The 17,695-nt window shown below is 34.5% G+C and overlaps 2 protein-coding genes across 5 annotated transcripts; both read right to left on the bottom strand.

The window, feature by feature from the left end:
- Nucleotides 1–110: 110 nt before the first annotated feature.
- On the bottom strand, nucleotides 111–3,717 carry LOC129317807 (rac-like GTP-binding protein RAC1). 2 transcript variants are annotated; one of them, XM_054962195.1, is made up of 8 exons: nucleotides 3,566–3,717; nucleotides 3,177–3,441; nucleotides 2,079–2,166; nucleotides 1,877–1,986; nucleotides 1,687–1,750; nucleotides 812–876; nucleotides 537–602; nucleotides 111–459 (listed from the first exon to the last, which is right to left on the bottom strand). In XM_054962195.1, the coding sequence occupies exons 2-8, from the start codon at nucleotides 3,273–3,275 to the stop codon at nucleotides 358–360; spliced, it is 594 nt and encodes a 197-aa protein (XP_054818170.1). In that variant the 5' UTR covers nucleotides 3,276–3,441; nucleotides 3,566–3,717; the 3' UTR covers nucleotides 111–357. The 2 variants fall into 2 exon arrangements, with proteins under 2 accessions (XP_054818170.1, XP_054818171.1); XM_054962196.1 differs by lacking the exon at nucleotides 3,566–3,717 and having other exon boundaries at nucleotides 3,177–3,544.
- Nucleotides 3,718–4,765: 1,048 nt separating this feature from the next.
- Nucleotides 4,766–11,066, bottom strand: LOC129317111 (ABC transporter B family member 13-like). 3 transcript variants are annotated; one of them, XM_054961463.1, is made up of 10 exons: nucleotides 10,658–11,066; nucleotides 9,201–9,255; nucleotides 8,940–9,115; nucleotides 8,644–8,844; nucleotides 8,226–8,485; nucleotides 7,831–8,144; nucleotides 7,506–7,729; nucleotides 6,606–7,377; nucleotides 6,285–6,526; nucleotides 4,766–6,196 (listed from the first exon to the last, which is right to left on the bottom strand). In XM_054961463.1, the coding sequence occupies exons 1-10, from the start codon at nucleotides 10,916–10,918 to the stop codon at nucleotides 4,973–4,975; spliced, it is 3,729 nt and encodes a 1,242-aa protein (XP_054817438.1). In that variant the 5' UTR covers nucleotides 10,919–11,066; the 3' UTR covers nucleotides 4,766–4,972. The 3 variants fall into 3 exon arrangements, with proteins under 3 accessions (XP_054817438.1, XP_054817439.1, XP_054817440.1); XM_054961464.1 differs by lacking the exon at nucleotides 9,201–9,255 and having other exon boundaries at nucleotides 10,658–10,794; XM_054961465.1 differs by lacking the exons at nucleotides 9,201–9,255; nucleotides 10,658–11,066 and having other exon boundaries at nucleotides 8,644–8,747; nucleotides 8,940–8,974.
- Nucleotides 11,067–17,695: the final 6,629 nt, after the last annotated feature.

Below are 17,695 nucleotides of genomic sequence, written 5' to 3' on the forward strand. Positions count from 1 at the left end.
GAGCGTGTTGCCCCACCCTTCCCCAATTTTTCTTAAAAAACCTTTTTTTCTCCTGTACGAATTTCAATCAGGATAGAGAATTGGAGCAATTGGCAAACGAGCAACTAAAATTGACCGAAACATCGGGTATGACTTGAATTGAAAATACAGGCTATTAATTACTCCACTCGCGTCATGAATCGATTCTCCTCGTAGGGAAGCTCCTTACATGTAGCAGACATAAAGCAAACTCAAATGCAATGTTACCAGGTGAAGTTGATGCTAGTTACAGACTATTAAAATCGGTGATCGACAGATTGGACGTATAGCCTAGAATATCAGTCCGAACTATACAAAGCTTCCTGCCCTCCCGATTAATCACAATATTGAACAGGATTTCTGAGCCTTCCTCTTCCTTTTCTTTTGCTTTGGTGGTTGAAGGACCACTTTGATGGCCGCGTCAAACACGGCTTTCACATTCTGTAATCACAGGAGAAAGGAACCCATAAAAAGGTCCATCATAGCTAAAATGTCATGCAAGTAAGGAAACCACGAACCTGCTGTGTTTTTGAACTACACTCGATGTAGGCAGGAGCCCCTATCAGCTTTCTCAGTTCTTCTCCCTTCAGACATTAAAAAATAAACATTAATTTCAAAATAAACTAGTAATTAGCAACGAATCTCCACGTAAAAAGGGTAAAGAAAGTTAAAGAGTATATCAGCTTCCCCCCTTCAGAGAGTAACAAGCATTAATGTGTCCATAAACCAACAATCAGCAACTCACTTGCCCCTGCCCAGTGAAAGGGTAAAAGTCAAAGACGGTAGGTCTTACTTGCGCTGTAGTTATAGGCACAGCGCCAGGGTGGTCCATAAAAAACTGTTTATCCTCCCGAAGATCTGCAGAACAAATTGACCAATATCAATCTTTTACATCACCCTACAAATTTTGGTTAGAAGTCAAATATCCAGCTCAATGACTATTTGGCTGGAAGCAGTTTCCCTGTCAGGGTGCAGGGCTCAACTTCCAAAATAATTTCATCTGACATTAGCGATTTTATATCCCCGAAACAACAAAAATTGCTTTTGCAGATAGAAAAGAGCTTCAGGAAAATGGAGATGATCTATTAGCAGGTTCTAGATAGAGTTCATCAAGAAAATGGGAATCAAAAGTAGGTGAGGGCAGATGGGGAAGATAAGAAAAATTTTGGGAATTCTAGGATGTTCTAACCCATCCAAGCACTGAGTTTTGCTCTTTCCTTCCGAATTTCATTCCTGCTGTAACTACATTCTACTCAACTAAAGGAAATCACCGCTCTATATAGAATGAAGTAGCCGAGTTCCCATCAGGGAAATCTAGGGTCGTCCAAAACATCAATCACTGCATATTTCCAGTTAGCATAAAAATAAAGAAAACAAGAGTCTTTTTAACATTCTTTATTTTTTATTCGTTAGAAATCAAAATCAGGACTAAATGCGTACTTAATTAGTGTCATGATTCAAGAGAACCTGTTGGGCCAGAAAGGTAACTATTAACATCATTATCTATACTTGCTGATTTTGCAGCCTAAAGTAAATAGCTAGCTGAAAAAGCAGATTTTACAGCACTTGCATCAGGCATGTTAGTTAAGAATCAATTACAGTAAGCTAATATATTGAAGGATTGGAGTCAAAAGAGGAACCTTTTGGCTTCATAGTCAAAATAATTACCTAACTTCGTTCCAACTAAAATTATTGGAACACCAGGGGCATAATGCCTCAGTTCAGGGATCCACTGAAATGAAAAATAAAAAAACAGCAATAAGTCAACCATCATTCAGTTAATTTAAAATTTGAAAAGCAGAAATTCATATACATGATGTCTAAGTATTTTTATTTTTTTTCAATTCAAGGAAATAACCTTCTTTGCAATATTTTCATAACTAGCCTTGCTTATAAGGGAAAAGGCAAGTATAAAGACATCTGCTCCTCGATAGCTCAGGGGTCTTAATCTATTATAATCCTCCTGACCTGTCAAACTTCAAGTTAAATGACCAGAAACAAACAAGAAACTGAAAAAGAAATATAATTCTATACAGTGAAAGTAATAGTTGCAGTGTTACCGGCAGTATCCCATAACCCAAGATTTACTGTGCTTCCATCAACAACAACATTAGCGCTGAAATTGTCAAAAACAGTTGGCACATAGTCCTGATATTCATGAACAAAAAATGTTACGGTTAACAATATAGAGCTATAATGTGTTCAAAACAAAATTAGAACAGATGAAAAGGATAGAAGAATAAAGCTTGAAATACTAAGCACAAACATCAGCTCTCATCTTCTACATTTCAGAAGCATTTATATCATTAAAAAAATGGAAGAACTCTGCATTAATTATAATCTAAGATACACAAAACATTTCAAAGCTTAATATGTGTCTGAGTGAACACTTCATGGGGCAATGAAAATGGATTTAGGGGGTCTGAGTTGCCCACAAACATAGCCTTAGCAACACCACAAAGCCTTTCAACTAAGGTTGACTTTGTTTTCTTCTTAGTCTGGTAGTAGAAGGCCATCCTTGTATAATAGGGAAGCCGCACGAGCTATATAATAGGTTTCCAAAAGTCTAATGTCTTCTATTTGTTTGTGTTGTCTAAAGTTTATCTACAATACAGTCTCTATGGAGGAAGTCATAGCTCTCTTCTTATCTTTCTACAGAACAGAATCTACAAACAGATAACGCAAATACATGCTCCTAATCAAATCATATATAGCATTTTAGCCAGAAGAGTAAAGATTTCATGAGGGTTAGAATTTAAAAGAGAAAAGTGACCTGTCATGAGAAAATCACTGGATAAAGCAAAATGATATTGACGCATTTGGTCGTACAGATAAAATTACCACAATAATTATGGCCCTTCTTTGGTGAATTTCAATCTAAGTCAACGACTACTTGGCATTCCTCAAACTGATAAGTACGACAGCGAGAATTTCATGGCCACACCTCTATAGCTTTGAGAAATTATGACAGGGAAACATAAGAAACATGCATGATAAAAATACATTTCATCTGCCATGTTGATGAAAAGCACACGCTTCCAACAAGAAACTAAAATACATGTGCAAGGAGCAATCGATTATCATGTACATGGATTAGACCACTGCTATTCAAACAATGACGACGGAAAAGTCCCGGAAGTTGAGAAGTAGAATATAACCGTGGGAAACGTATTGCTGGTGTACGAAATCAACAAGCAGGTCTTGCCGACAGCACCGTCGCCAACAGTAACGCACTTGATGAACCTGGACGCACTCATCTCCAGCAAAGAAGCAGCCGATCTCTTACTTCAGGCAAAATGCAACCAACAATGTCTCTTTGTTGACTCTTAGCTATTCTTCCGCTTTGCCCGATGCTCCTTTTGAGCTCATTCAGAAGATCACACAGACTCCATGTATGTGGAGAAAACCCTAGGAGTAGCAGATCTGGGAATGGAAACTTGAAAGGTGAGATTCTGAGTAACGCGAATGGCAGGCACGAAGGCAGAAAGAGGGACAGAGGATGAAAGAAATAAATTTGAAATTCGAAAGAAAGGAGTAAGGAAGATACCAGAACCCTCGAGACCCAAGCAAACTTCAAATCCCAGTCTCACCTAGACAGCCATTTGCCAGCTATATGGTCCATTTCACATCCTCTTCGCTCTCACAGTTCACTGGTCACACTTTTCCCCCGTTTTGCTTTTTTCTTTTTTTTTTTATTTAAAAAACCTGAATTCTCTTTCACTGTCTCAGACCCCCACAAATTACAATGACTAGCTTCTTGAATTTTTAAATTATTTGCACCAATATTAGGATCGCCATTAATTACAATCTTCACTGGGTTATTGGAGTTCAACCTTTAAAATTACAATATTTCCCTCAAATCATGAGTGACAAAATAGTGTTAAATGACAATTTTGCCTTGTCTTTTTATTACTCGTGAATTATACATTCTTATTTATGCTTTTGTCCTTTTGACAGGATTACAGGAAGAATCAAGAAATTGAAACGAGAAAAATTCCGTGCCTCCTCAAGTCTTTTTTTTTTTTGGTGGTAAAAGTAAAACTCTTCATCAAGTCATTATTTTATTAATTAAAAAAATCGCAACTTTGGTAAGCACACACTCCCATAAAAGTTGCTGTTTATATCAGTTTTTTGATATTTTTTTTTGCCAGAATATTTATTTTATTGTATTTGCATGAAGCTTAAAATGAGTATGCTGCGCTTACAACCAATATTATACTTTTATTATTTTACATTCATTGATGTTACTCCCTTTTCATTGTTATAAAATATAGAATCTGTATCTAGCCAGTATATATATGTACGTATGATCCGTGGCTTTTTTTTTTTTCGTAAAATTTTTCTTTTTCTTTTTTATTTTTTTCCCTTTTCATTGCTTCAGTACTTTTCTTCTTTTCGTTGAAACCATGGAGGTCTCGGAACCATTACTGCAGGAGAATATGTCTTTCATGCTACTTGATAGATAGATAGATAGATATATATATATATATATATTCATAAAATTTGGGTTCAACACTTCATATAAACGAGATAAATGTTTTAAACAAAAAATCAGTTATCTGTTAACGAAACCACACAAAATAATTAAAATTTAAGGATACAATTGGATCCTTAACATCAAACCCAAGATGAAGTTGAAGTGTTGACCTGTATCTATTCTAAATTTGAGAAAATGAATTGGCGAATATTATATTGAGACCTGAAACAGTGAGCCACTAGAATTGAGAGAAAAATAACAAGAGATAAATGTTACAAAATTCAGATAGCATAGTAAAACAAACGACAAGTACTCGTTCAAAATGTTCTCCGCATACGTTTTCTGTAAAAGCAACTTTCTGTGACAGGAATGAGAAGCAAAGATATTATACTGACATTTATCCTTACGAATTTCTTATTGCAATAAGATGGGAATTTACATCAACTTATTAATTATTAACTAAATATATTTGCGTGATCAATTCAGTACTTGGTCACTATTATCTTGTTGAAGACGGACCAACTGCTTATAAATGCTTTCAGGTTGAGCAATCAGACTCTCATGGCTGCCCATTTCAGCCACTTTGCCATTTTGTAACACAGCAATGTTGTGTGCATTTCGGACTGTTGATAACCTGTGTGCTACCAAGATGGTTGTTCGTCCTTCCATAAGCTTCTCTAGAGCCTCTTGGACGAATCTCTCTGAAACTGTGTCTAATGCACTTGTTGCTTCATCTAATAAGAGAATAGATGGGTCTTTTAGAATAGCTCGAGCAATTGCCACCCTCTGTTTCTGGCCTCCTGATAATTGCACTCCTCTCTCACCTACCTCTGTTTGATACCCTTTTGGCATTCTGACGATGAACTCATGAGCATTTGCTGCTTTCGCGGCCTTCATTATTTCAACTTCTGAGGCCTCTTCTTTTCCATACTTGATGTTTTCATATACCGTGGAGGAGAATAAAGCAGGTTCTTGTTGAACTAGACCTATTCTCAGCCTTATGGATCTCAAGTTGAGGCTTTTGATATCACATCCATCAATTAAGACCTTTCCATAAGTTGGGTCGTAAAATCTCATGACCAGAGAGATCACAGTACTCTTCCCAGAGCCACTCTGCCCAACTACCGCAAGACTCTTTCCTGCTCTGATTTTTAGGTTTAAGTTTTCAAAAATGGTGATGTTAGGTCTCATTGGATAGCTAAAGTGTACATTTTTAAGCTCTATCTCTCCTTTCATATCAGTCATCACCTTTGAGTTAGGTTCATTGGGAGGGATGGATGTTCTCCTTCGGAGAATTCCAAAAACTGACCCCAGAACTTGTGATCCTTTGACAATGTCCGGGGTAAGAGCTAGTGTTTCTGCTATTGCCAGAGCCGTGATGATCAAAACCATAAAAGACTTCATAATGTCTCCAAAGTTAGACTCTTTATGCTTGATCAAGATGGATGCATACCAGAGGCCAAGTGCATAAGAGCAAAAAGCAAACAATTGCGTCACACCATAACCAAAGCCTGAGATGTGGCCTCGCAAAAGTGCTTGCCTGTTAGGTTTGTTCAATTCAGAGGAAAATTGGAATGAGATTCGATCTTCTGCACCAAAAGCAGCAACAGTTCGTATATTGGAGATAGCTTCACGTGCCAAAGAAGTTGCTCTAGAGTAGGAAGCACTGTAATCTCCCCCGAACCCCTTGAGAAATAGTTGCTGCAAATTCAAAAGAAAAAAAAAATCAGTACATGTATAATATAAAACGCAAGTTAATGCATGGTTCATAATAAGATATAGTGCTAACTTCAGTGATAGACGCCCCAATAAGAAGAGGCAGGCAAGATACAACCACAGCTGTTAGTCTCCAACTCAATGTGAAGGCAATAACAAATGCTGTCACAGTGAGAGCTACATTTTGTACAATGGTAGAGAGTCTGTCAGCCAAAGCACTTCTTACTAATGTTGCATCTGCGGCTAGCATAGCTGTTAATGATCCCGTGTTGTTCTCGTCCAAGTCGAACCATGCTATTTCATTGGTTAGGATAGCTGCAATTTATATGTGTTGATATCGTGAAAGTGAATCAACGACATGCCAAAAAAGTAACAATTTCAATTTCTCAAGTACCTGAAAACATTAATAACCGTACACGGGCTGTGAGACGCTCTCCCATCAATGTAAAAAAGTAATGTTGTAACAGGTAAATAGGTATAGTCACAGCAGCAACTCCAACGAATATCAGAGCCACCCGATCAACCTCTTGCTTGATTTTAGAACCATGTGGGGAGTAGAACGCAGTCAAAATATGAGTAATACCAAGAGCAAAGAGAGGAGCTTCCATGCCTGCCATAATTGCACCCACTGATCCAAGTATTGCATAAGGCCATTCAGGAGCATTTAGTTTTAGCAGGTCCAAGATTGATGGAATGGACTTTTGGTCACCAGGTTGAGGCTCTCTTGTTGAAATGGACTTCAACTCATCTGGATATTTTTGGTTGTCTGAAACTTCTCGAAAACTTGAATGTCTTGAACTTCCAGATCGAGATATTGCACTTGAACTTGTCATGGGGTTGTCTGAGGCTTGCAAGTTCACTAAATGCATGTAGTCTCCTTTTTTTGACATCAATTGTGAATGAGTCCCGCTTTCTACAACCTGACCGTTCTTCAACACCAAGATTGTATCAACGTCACGAATGGTGGATAATCTGTGGGCAACAATAATTGTAGTTCGATTTGACATTAATTTTTCCAGAGCCTGTTGAACTATCAATTCTGATTCTGCATCAAGAGCACTAGTGGCCTCATCCAGAAGTAACACCTTTGGGTTTCTGAGCATCGCTCTTGCTATTGCAATTCTCTGTTTCTGCCCCCCTGAAAGTTGCGTGCCCCCCTCTCCAACCTGAATTAAAAAAAAAAAAAACTCACCATCAATGTTCTAGAAGCAAGATATACCAGCGCTATTAAATATGATTTTACATTTCAACAACTACAAGTGAAAAGATTTTCCCACTGTGATGGTGAAGTTACCGGAGTCAAATAACCATCAGGTAAGCCTTCAATGAAAGAATGGGCATTTGCAGCTTTCGCTGCTTGTATGATTTGATCCATGTTTGCATACTCGTTTCCAAGTAAAATATTTTCAGATATTGTTGTGGCAAATAGCGCTGGTTCTTGACTAACCAAACCCATTTGTTCCCTCAACCATTTCAACTGAAGACTCTTAAGATCGTGCCCATCCAATAGTATCCTACCTAAGAAAAAACATGCATTAGCCTCGCATGCTAATCCTAAATATAAAGTGATAGACAAAATTGGCAATGTAAATATAAAATACTAAATCAAGTTTTATTACCTGAGGTGGGATCATAAAATCTTTGAATCATACAAATGATAGTGCTCTTTCCTGAACCACTAGGACCAACAACTGCGATAGTCTTCCCAGAAGTTACTGTGAAGGTCAAATTTTCAAAGACCAAGTTTGATCTTGATGGGTAAGAAAAGCAGACCTCACGAAATTCCATTTTCCCTGCCACATGTGGCAAAACAATCCCCTTGTCCAAACTTGTAGATGTGTTTGAAACTGATGCAATCATATTCATGATGTTGGCTGCTGCTGCTCGCCCTTTAGCAATGGCTGCAAGGTTAGGAGCAGCCTGGCCGAGAGCACTAACAGAGGAAGAAGTGTCAAGTTCAGTTCAGAAAAGCTCCATCTAAAATTATCACATCAGGTTAGAAGAAATGACTCACAATCCACTAAAGATGACATTAATGATAGTTGTGAATGCTTTCCCTCCATTTGTTTTATGGTGTCTCACGAGTATGCCTGCATACCAAAGAAGCAATGCCCAAGCACAAAACAACAGTCCGTATGTTAAGCCTACCCCAACTCCTTTTGCAAGGCCACTCTTCTTCCCCAGCTTCAGACCATTGTCAAGTGATTTCGAGTATGAGGCGACTGCTTTATCTTCTCCCACGAAAGAGTACACTGTACGAACTTGAGAAATTACCTATTCCATATCAAAACAAGAAGTAGTGCATTCATTATTCAAGGCTTGATCAAGAAATGACTTCTAACAGTAGAATTTTCACAGACCAAGATTTATGGAGACATGGTAGATTAGCCAAACTAAACTTCACAAGCATTTGATTGAAGCGAATCACTCACCTCTTCTGCCACTTTTCCTGCTTCAGCATAAGCTGCTTCACCTTTTTCTGACAAAGTTGACATGGTTATAGTATAAGCTCCCCCGGCTACTGCTATTAATGGAACTACAGCCAAAGTGAGCAGTGTAAGCTGCCACACTGACGCAAATCCAATGGCAAATCCAACAACGAATTGTGAAAGGTAACGTATAGCATGACCTGTCTGCGGTGAAATCAATGATTAATTATATTAATTATTGAATTTGGCAAAATTTGGGTCCGTGTGCATGAAAAAGGGGTGACAGATGCATGTGTTACCTTGTCACCGATTGCATCTTGTACCAATATTGCATCACTTGAAATGTGGAAAATGATATTAGCATCTCTTGCTTCATTGTCAAAGAAATTGATATCCTTTTTTAGAACTGATTGTAGATACTTAAAACGCAAACGAGCTGTTTGCCTCTCCCCTGTTTGCATCCAAAATGCAACCCCTGAAGCATAAAAGTGATCCAGAGGCTGTTAGTCAACAAGACTAAGGAACAAACCAAGAAGACTAGTCCGAGTGATAGGATCTACCCATCCAAGCTGATGCCAGAACAACCATTCCAAGATAGACCAAGTACAAAGCATTCTGCAATCGTTGAAATTATTTTCAACAGGAAGTCATATGGATACAGAATAATGATTTGATTGTGATACTGTTTAGTATATAAACATTTTTTTTTTCTGAGGAACTTATAACTTGGAAGCAAGAACTGGGGTCCTAGTTTAGAATATTCCATGTGCCAAAGTGAAAAAGTGAGGCAGAGAATTAAAAGGATTGTGTAAATGTATATCCATGCAGAACCAAGTACAAGGTTGGTATGTCACGGGCAATCAAACAGGAGGACTAATTCACACCATTGAACCAGTACTGCAGCTAATTGTCAGTAATATATGACAAAACAAAGATGGTAGTTAGGTGCTCATTTGTATTTCAGTTGAGTATAATAAATTATGAAAATAATTAATTAAATGATAGATTTTGATTATAATTGATTATGTTATAATGCAATCTGTTTAGATATAGTTTTTCTAAAATTGATTTTAATAAAATTGAAAGTATTTGAATAATTTATTTAAAATTAATTTTAACTACATAAATTACCATAAAGAACATTACCTTTTAAAATTAAATTATTGATAAATTTATATATAATATTATTAAAGTTGTTACATTTTATTTAAGAAGAAAAATATATTATTTAAATTACACATCTAATTAATTAAAAATTTAAATTATATTAATATTAATATTTAAATTTATGTAAATAAGTAACTCAATATATCTTAGTTAAAATAAATTTAATAAAAGAGAAATATTTAATTCTTAAATACCAAACATCAATTTTATAATAACTAATTAAGATGACAATATATAAAGTGATCTCTACTGAAAATGTTAACAACATAAAAAATGTAGTGATATAACAAATGACGCAAAATCTTGCTTTCTTTCTATACCTTTACAACAATTTTTATAATGATTTTAAATTTTAAATTAAATGAAATTAATTTTTTTCTATTGATTAATATTTTATTTGAATTAATTTTATAATAAGTGTTAAGTGGAGGATGGTAGTTGACAAAAACTTATGCTAACAATTTTTTTAAAAATTTAAAATTTAAATTTTATTAAAAAAAAGAGAGAGAAGAGAAGTGAGTTTGATTTTATTTTTATTAAATTTTGTACGTTTTTTATTTTTTTTTTTGAGCTTTTCTTTGTAATTTTTCCAATGTTCTTTGATAATGTTTTGACAGAAGCTCACTAACTTTCCAAAATAATCAATTTCTTTTTTTTATTATTATGGGCTGTTTCAGGTGTTTGGGTAATAGCTCAAAAAAATCAATTTTACTCAAAAAATTGATCATACACATATCCAAACGGGCACTAGATCAATAGTATTAATGGAGCAAAGCAGTACTTGACTGGTGACCAATGAGAGAGAATTAAAAGAAGGTCGTGACTTAATAACTGCATAATATAATCATACCTCAGAAATGCGTGACGACAACTTATGAGGATGCTTAGAAAGATGTCCTAAAGAATCAATCATACGACCGAACAAGATGAAGAATACAGGAAGAGCGGAGCCATGAACGAACGCACCAAGACTTCCCAAGAACATCAAGACACAGTCAATTGTATCAGCAGCAGCGAACAAGCCAAAGAAGGAAACACCCTCTGGTTTACTTGCTTTGGACTGTTGGTTTTGTTCTGATTGCAAATGGGAGGCAAGTTCCACTTCTTCCATGGCGAGTGAATTCGCGTTGAAGTTGCAGGCTTGAAGATGCACCCTCACGAAAAACAGAGAGAGCAAACAGCTATTGAAGGCTCATCAGCACGAGGCTCATAAATGAGAAAGGCCTTAACTACGCCAACAGAAAACGCGGCTCCATTAATGCCGTAATGGAAAGCTTGACATCTGGTAATAAAATGGCGAATGAGTGGCATTCCCAGCGAGCACGTTACCTACTGATTAAAACCGTAATTTATACTGATTCTCAACAGCAATTAAGCCAACTAACTTGTGCTGTTTTTTTTGCTCAAACAGTGCATATTTCGTTATCATGTGACCAGGGACTCGTGGGCCCGTCCTTGCCATACAAAGAGCTCAATAATCAACTATATTTATTACTAAGGTTGAGGGTCAAAGTCGCTGAATGAGTGAATAGCTTGAAAGTTGAAACCAGCATTCCACCAAAATGATTGAGACGAAGCACTTTTTCACCAAAAAGGATGACCCTGCAACTTGGGGAGAATTACACAGGAGAATAATTACACGTTGTTTCTGGATTGGGTTGCATGAGGCTCAAGTAAAGACTTTATTGGTGATGGACTCATGAGCTGGTGGTCCCTATCGCGATATTGGGTATGATGGTCCAGAAGCTGGGGAGGGAAACTAGTATGGGGCTGAGATTTACTGGACTTTATGATGGGTTCTTATAGTCGTCTTTTATGCATGCCTTTGTCGACCGTTTAACCGCGAGCACAATAAAAGAGCAAACCAACTTCTGAGGCTCAACATAACGTGAGTGATCCATGAAGATGTTTCAGTTATATAACCTTGTTTGTAATTTGGCAAATATACAAACATACATATAAAATCATATGAGTGAGTTTGTGCGAGCAACTTACCCGTGATGCATAGGAAATAATAGGAATCCCATGAAGGTGACAGCAAAGAAACTTCCTTTTTCAGTTTTGAAATATTTCATAGACGCCTTGGATTGCTGGTGTAAGCTATTTACAAATTAATTTACGCAATCATTATTCATGCCTAGTGATAAATTGAATCGGCTTGATTTTTTTGTTTTTTTATCAAACATGACAACATTTCATTGGTTTACTTTTGCAACATCTCAGTAAGTTCAGTTAAGAGGTATACAATAATGTCACACCAAAAAGAATTATATATATTACAATGATATATGTCACAGCAGACACAGTTTCATTAAAAAAAAGGGGGGCAAAAAACATATATTTTGATCCTTATACTTTGCTCATATTTTGCTATAAATCTTTGCACTTTTTTTCAGTGTTTTAGATCCTTATACTTTTATTTTTCGGTATTTTACATTCATTTAAAGTTTTTACACTATGTTTATTTTATTCATTTAAGGACCTAAAACACTAAAAAATAAAAGTATGAAAATCCAAAACATAAAAAAAAGTATAGGAATTTCTAGCAAAATATGAGTAAGATACAAGGACAAAAGGTATGTTTTCTCAAAAAAAAAAAAAAAAAGCAAAGCTCAGTTATTCTTGCTCAATGAGTACTAAGCATATTTAGGCTCAAACTTCCAAGAACTTACCCAGATAGAAAGTGGAAAGTAGCTAGAAGCTGCTGAAATGTTCTGTGTTTTACTTCATTCTCTTCTATGTATAACATTATCTAATATCTTCATGCTTCCCTTACAAAATTAGCCTACTTTTAATTTCAATCAATATTACAAATCTATCATGTAGGCCCCACTCCCATTCTCCTTATAGACGAATACAGGATTGGATACCTTGGGGACAAGATACAGAGGAGAGGGGTGGGAGCTAAAGATTCTTGATTTTTTTTTCCCTTACAAGTAGAAATTATTTGAATTATAAAAAAGTTATGAAAGTGACAGATTCATCCGCGTTCTCTCTTTCTCCCCCCTTACAAGATCTCACTGTGATAAGAGATAATAATCATGTTTCTTTTCTACTTCCAAAACTACTTCTATAAACTTTGGATTAGATTGATAATTAGGTCGCGGATCTTGTATTTTGCATATAGTCGGCGTTAAATTATATTACGCGTACATATAGATTATATGTATAATCTGGCTTCTTGCAATATTTTATATATATCTCTATATATATATATATATATTTGGTGAATATACATGTGTGTGTTCAATGTTGATATTGATTCTCCCTTGGACAAAGAGCCATCCCATTAGGACTGCATTTGACGAAGAAGCTTGATTATTGAAATATGGCAAGCATTCGAGCGGGCAATGTTAACAAACTACATACGTTGTAAGAACCGAATGGAGGATATTTCTTTTCAACAGTTGCTGTTTAAGAGTACAGCTTCAAACCAGATTGAAATTGCTTGAATATCCAAAAAGACAAGAGAAAGCAAAAAAATAAAAGATCAAAGAAGTTAATCTGCACTGCAAAATCTTGATGTTGCAATTTGTGCCGCGTTCATCTACTTTAAACCTCCCTCTCAAAAAGGGAAAAAAAATAGAAGAAAAGAAATAAATGTCTCTGAATTTATTGGTAATTCAGACGCTATCTAGCAACTTTGATACAATTATTTCGAAGATAAAAGAGTCTGGATGGTTTTTTAATCTCAAGTTGGTATAGACTTAGTTTCAAGAGAAATACATAACGAATCAATCGCAATTAGTTTAAATTCAACATCGCTCATTCCTCCTAAGTAGAATTTCTTGTTTATAAAAGTAGGGAAAATTGGTCATTGCAAGAGAGTCATACCTATATGGTCCAACATGGTTCTATAAGATTTGGTTAAAATTTAACATGGTTTCCAAAACTTGACAAGCATACCAAGAAGAAAAAAACAACCGTATGCAAAAAATAATACAACACAGCACATTTTATGTCAAGCATGGTGAGAAGATAAATGACAGACTTACAGAAAAATGTTTGTTGGGGGATGAATGTACCAACGAGGCTCCTTTGAGAAAAAGCAGAAAAATAGTTCGTAAGGGCATATGTTCGCGTCATGTGCAGTTAGAAATTTCAACACTGGACGTGTCCTTCATTTCCTTGGTTCAATCCACTGCTCAAACCTTACCCACCTACATGGCTCTTAATTATTGAATCACTTGTGAATTGGGACAGTACAAAACCAACTCAAAAAAGGCTGAGCACAAGTTCTATCTTGAAACAAAGAATTGTCCTTCGCACCATTCTTCAATGGACAAAGTTGAATAGAAAGAATAAGTAGGTGAGTCAGAAACACTTGCGTTGTCTAGTGCTTGTTCTTTTATAAAAGGAAGTCTGCTCCTCCAGTACATCGTTATCTAGAAGAGCCACGAGTAACCTTGTAAAATAAACATTATCATAGAGTTCCAAGAAATTGTAACAATAAAAATATGTGCGTTTATTCTCAGCTATTTCTTATTTCAAATTTTTAATTTTTAAAAAGATCGCGATATTTTTTTTTAATAATTTTAGAATGTTTTCGCGATTTTATGACGGAAGCGGGTAGTGCCACTGCGAGGAATTTTAAAAAAGGTAAAAGCAAGCCAAGGAGAGAATAGGGAAGCTTTATCAAAGACTGGAAATTTTGAAATCTAAAACCACTCCACTCCATAACTCTAGGCAACAGCTTTTACCTCCCAGATTGCACAGCTACAGAGGAAGAAGACAGTGAGATTTTATCCTGTATCATTTCATGGACATGATGATAATATTGAGGAAACTTTATCTCAGCTTTAAAGTAGATTCTCTTATGTCTATTTACATTATGAACTTGTTAAATATTTACTAATAATATTGTTAAACTCTCGAATTAACTCTTTAAATTTTTCAATTTTTTCATTCATAGTTTATAAAATTGTATTAATTTATTCATAAACCCAAATTGGATGAAACTCAATTAAATTCATAAGTTATCTCTTTGAATTTATCATTTTTACATTTCTAACATACAAAATCAAGTCAATTTACTGGTAAATTTGTTAAGTAAGATATGTATATGATATGTAGAACTCAATTTATAGAAGTGATAGGATTAGTTTAGTAAAAAATAAAACTAAAAAAAAATAAAAACTAATATCAATAAAAAAAACAAGAAATACCAAAAATAAGTGGGTAAAGTTGTAAATCTAGCATGTACTATTTTTCCAATAACATCTAGTAGCCCAAACCATTAGATGGTGCGAAACAAACCATAGCCTTTAAAAAACAAAGTATCAATAATAGCCCTGGGTTAACTTTAATAGATGGATATTATGTAAAGCCCATAATGACACGTGATACTCCATGAATATTTTATGTTAGCATAAAGGTACAAATTTAGCCACAAATTATTTTTTGAGGAACATTTGATAACATCTACTATAAAAAACAAACCATTTAATACATTCTCATTAATTTTGATCAAATGTCATTTATTTTTAGACTTATAAGACCCACAATGCATCAGTCTTTTTAATTTTTCTTACATTTATTTTCAGTTTCAGCTAAAAAAAAAGGTTCAAGGAGTTCTTATCTGAATACATTCACGAAGGCAACACCAAAAAAATAGAAGAAATAATTCGTGGCTAAATTAAGCTAAAATCAAGCTTCTCTTGTGTGTAGTAAAATCAAGTTTTTACTTCATTGATATCGTCCTTGTAAATTCCTTCAGATAATAACTCTTTAAACATTTTCTTTTTAAGTTAAGACTAAAAATGAAAGTAAGAAGATTTGAGAGATTAATGCATGGTGGGTCTCATATGTACGAAAATAAATGACATTTGGTAGATTTGGGAATATGGATCAAGTTGTGTGGATTGGTTTGAATAATCGATCATAAGGGTCAAGTTGGGTTGAAAAAAAAATAACCCAAATAAAATGAATTTTTTAGGCCTTGACTATATAACCCGTGAATCATATGGGTTAACTCTGATGGGTTAGGGTTGGCCTGTTTAACCCATATTACTGTTAAAAAAATTAAGAAAAGGAGAAAAGGAGAATTTTTTTTTTAAATATAAACCATTTCAGATATGATTTACTTAGTTGTATCAATTTATGTATTTTATACAAACATTATAAAATAATATTCTAATATATTTATAATGAATCATGAAAAAATATTAAATTAAAACTTATTATTTAAGTGTGTTTTTTAAAAAATTATAAAAAATAAATTAAAAAAATATAAAAAATGGGTTGGCGGGTTGGCCCATTTAATCTACCAACCCTTAAGGGCTGGGTTGAGTTGAATTGGTTTTTCAACCTATATAAAGATGAGTTGAATCTAACTTAACTCATATTTTTCTCAACCTACATGAGCCAACTCATACGGGTCAGGTTGGCCCATATTCTCACCTCTAACACTTGGTCAAAATTGATGGGTAGATGTTGGATAATCCGTTTTTTATATAAAGGCTACTAGTGTTTCTTGAAACATAGTTGGTGGTTAAATTTGTACTCTTACACATGTTGACGTGGAGTGCCACATGTCATCATAGATCTCACATAACATCCCTCCATTGAAGTTAATTGCGAGTCACTAGATGCTCCGTTCTTTAAAGTTCATAATTTATTTCGCACCATCTGACAATTTAGAATCCCAAATGTTCCTGAAAAAGCAGTACATGATCAAATTTGCTACTTTACTCAAAATAAGTTGTCATATCTTAAATTTTCTATGTTGAGCATGATAATATATCAATGTAGATGGATTTAATTTCAATGATTTACATTTAAAATCAAATTATTATTATTTTTTTTATTTTAATTATTTAATCATATGCTTTAAAAATATTATTTATTAACAAAAGTAAATTTTTAAGAGTTTACAATTCAAATTTATGTTTTGAGTTAATATCCTCATCATAAGTTTGTTTACGAGTGTATTATTCAAAAAAATAATAAATGCAAACTAAAAAAATTCAATATGATGGGAAGGGTTACTCATTTATAATGTGGCGAACCACCCATATGGGTCAAAGTTCGTTTGTCATTTTATTTTAAAGCTTAATCATTTTCCAATTTTAGCTTTTTATTGATTAAGCTCAGGTTGGCTTGTAATCCCTTCTTATTGTTTAAAAAATTAAACATTTAAAAGTTTAATTTTTACATTATAATTATTTTATATTTTTTAAAAATACAAATTATAATATTTAAAATTTTAAAATAATATAATATAAATTTTAATTTTAAAGCATGAATATATATTTTAACTCTACATTTAACTTAAAACTTGAAAATATTTTATTCTTGGATGTAAAATAAAAAAAAGGGTCTTAATGGGCCATTGAACCCCTTTTTAGAGGGATTAAATGAGTCAGGTATAACAACTCAATTACTTTAGAAATTTTTGTTTTCATACCAACAAGCATATAGCTTGATTGATATGAAGTTATACTAAATCAATAATTCCTGCTATAAGGATATTGTGTGCAATAAAATAATAAACACAATGACTCTGTTTATTTTAAAGTCATATTTATTCCACCTCTTATTCGAAATTGGGGATATTTACTATTTATTAATCATCAGCAAATCAACAAATTGAAAAAACAAAATGCATGAATAGTCAATAAAAGATCCAGACTTCCAATTCAGATTCCCCAGTGCATTTTTTGACAACTTTATGGAACGGTTCCCTTTTTGGAAGGATACTTTGGTCGTGATCGCCCCCGGGGGGGGGAGTGGCATTGTGGTCGCGGAGTGCCAATCCGGGTCGGGTTTATGAGAGGTTGTTTGAAAGAGCCCGATTCTGGGTTGATCCGATTGTCCACACTTGTCGTGATCCGTCTGGCTCCAAAAAAAAAAAAAAGAGTCAGTAACAGCGTCTGACTTCGCACGTGAT

Source organism: Prosopis cineraria, unplaced genomic scaffold (assembly GCF_029017545.1).
Source record: "Prosopis cineraria cultivar Desert tree isolate PC_DT_omini unplaced genomic scaffold, ASM2901754v1 PC8, whole genome shotgun sequence".
Classification (NCBI taxonomy): Eukaryota; Viridiplantae; Streptophyta; class Magnoliopsida; order Fabales; family Fabaceae; genus Prosopis; species Prosopis cineraria.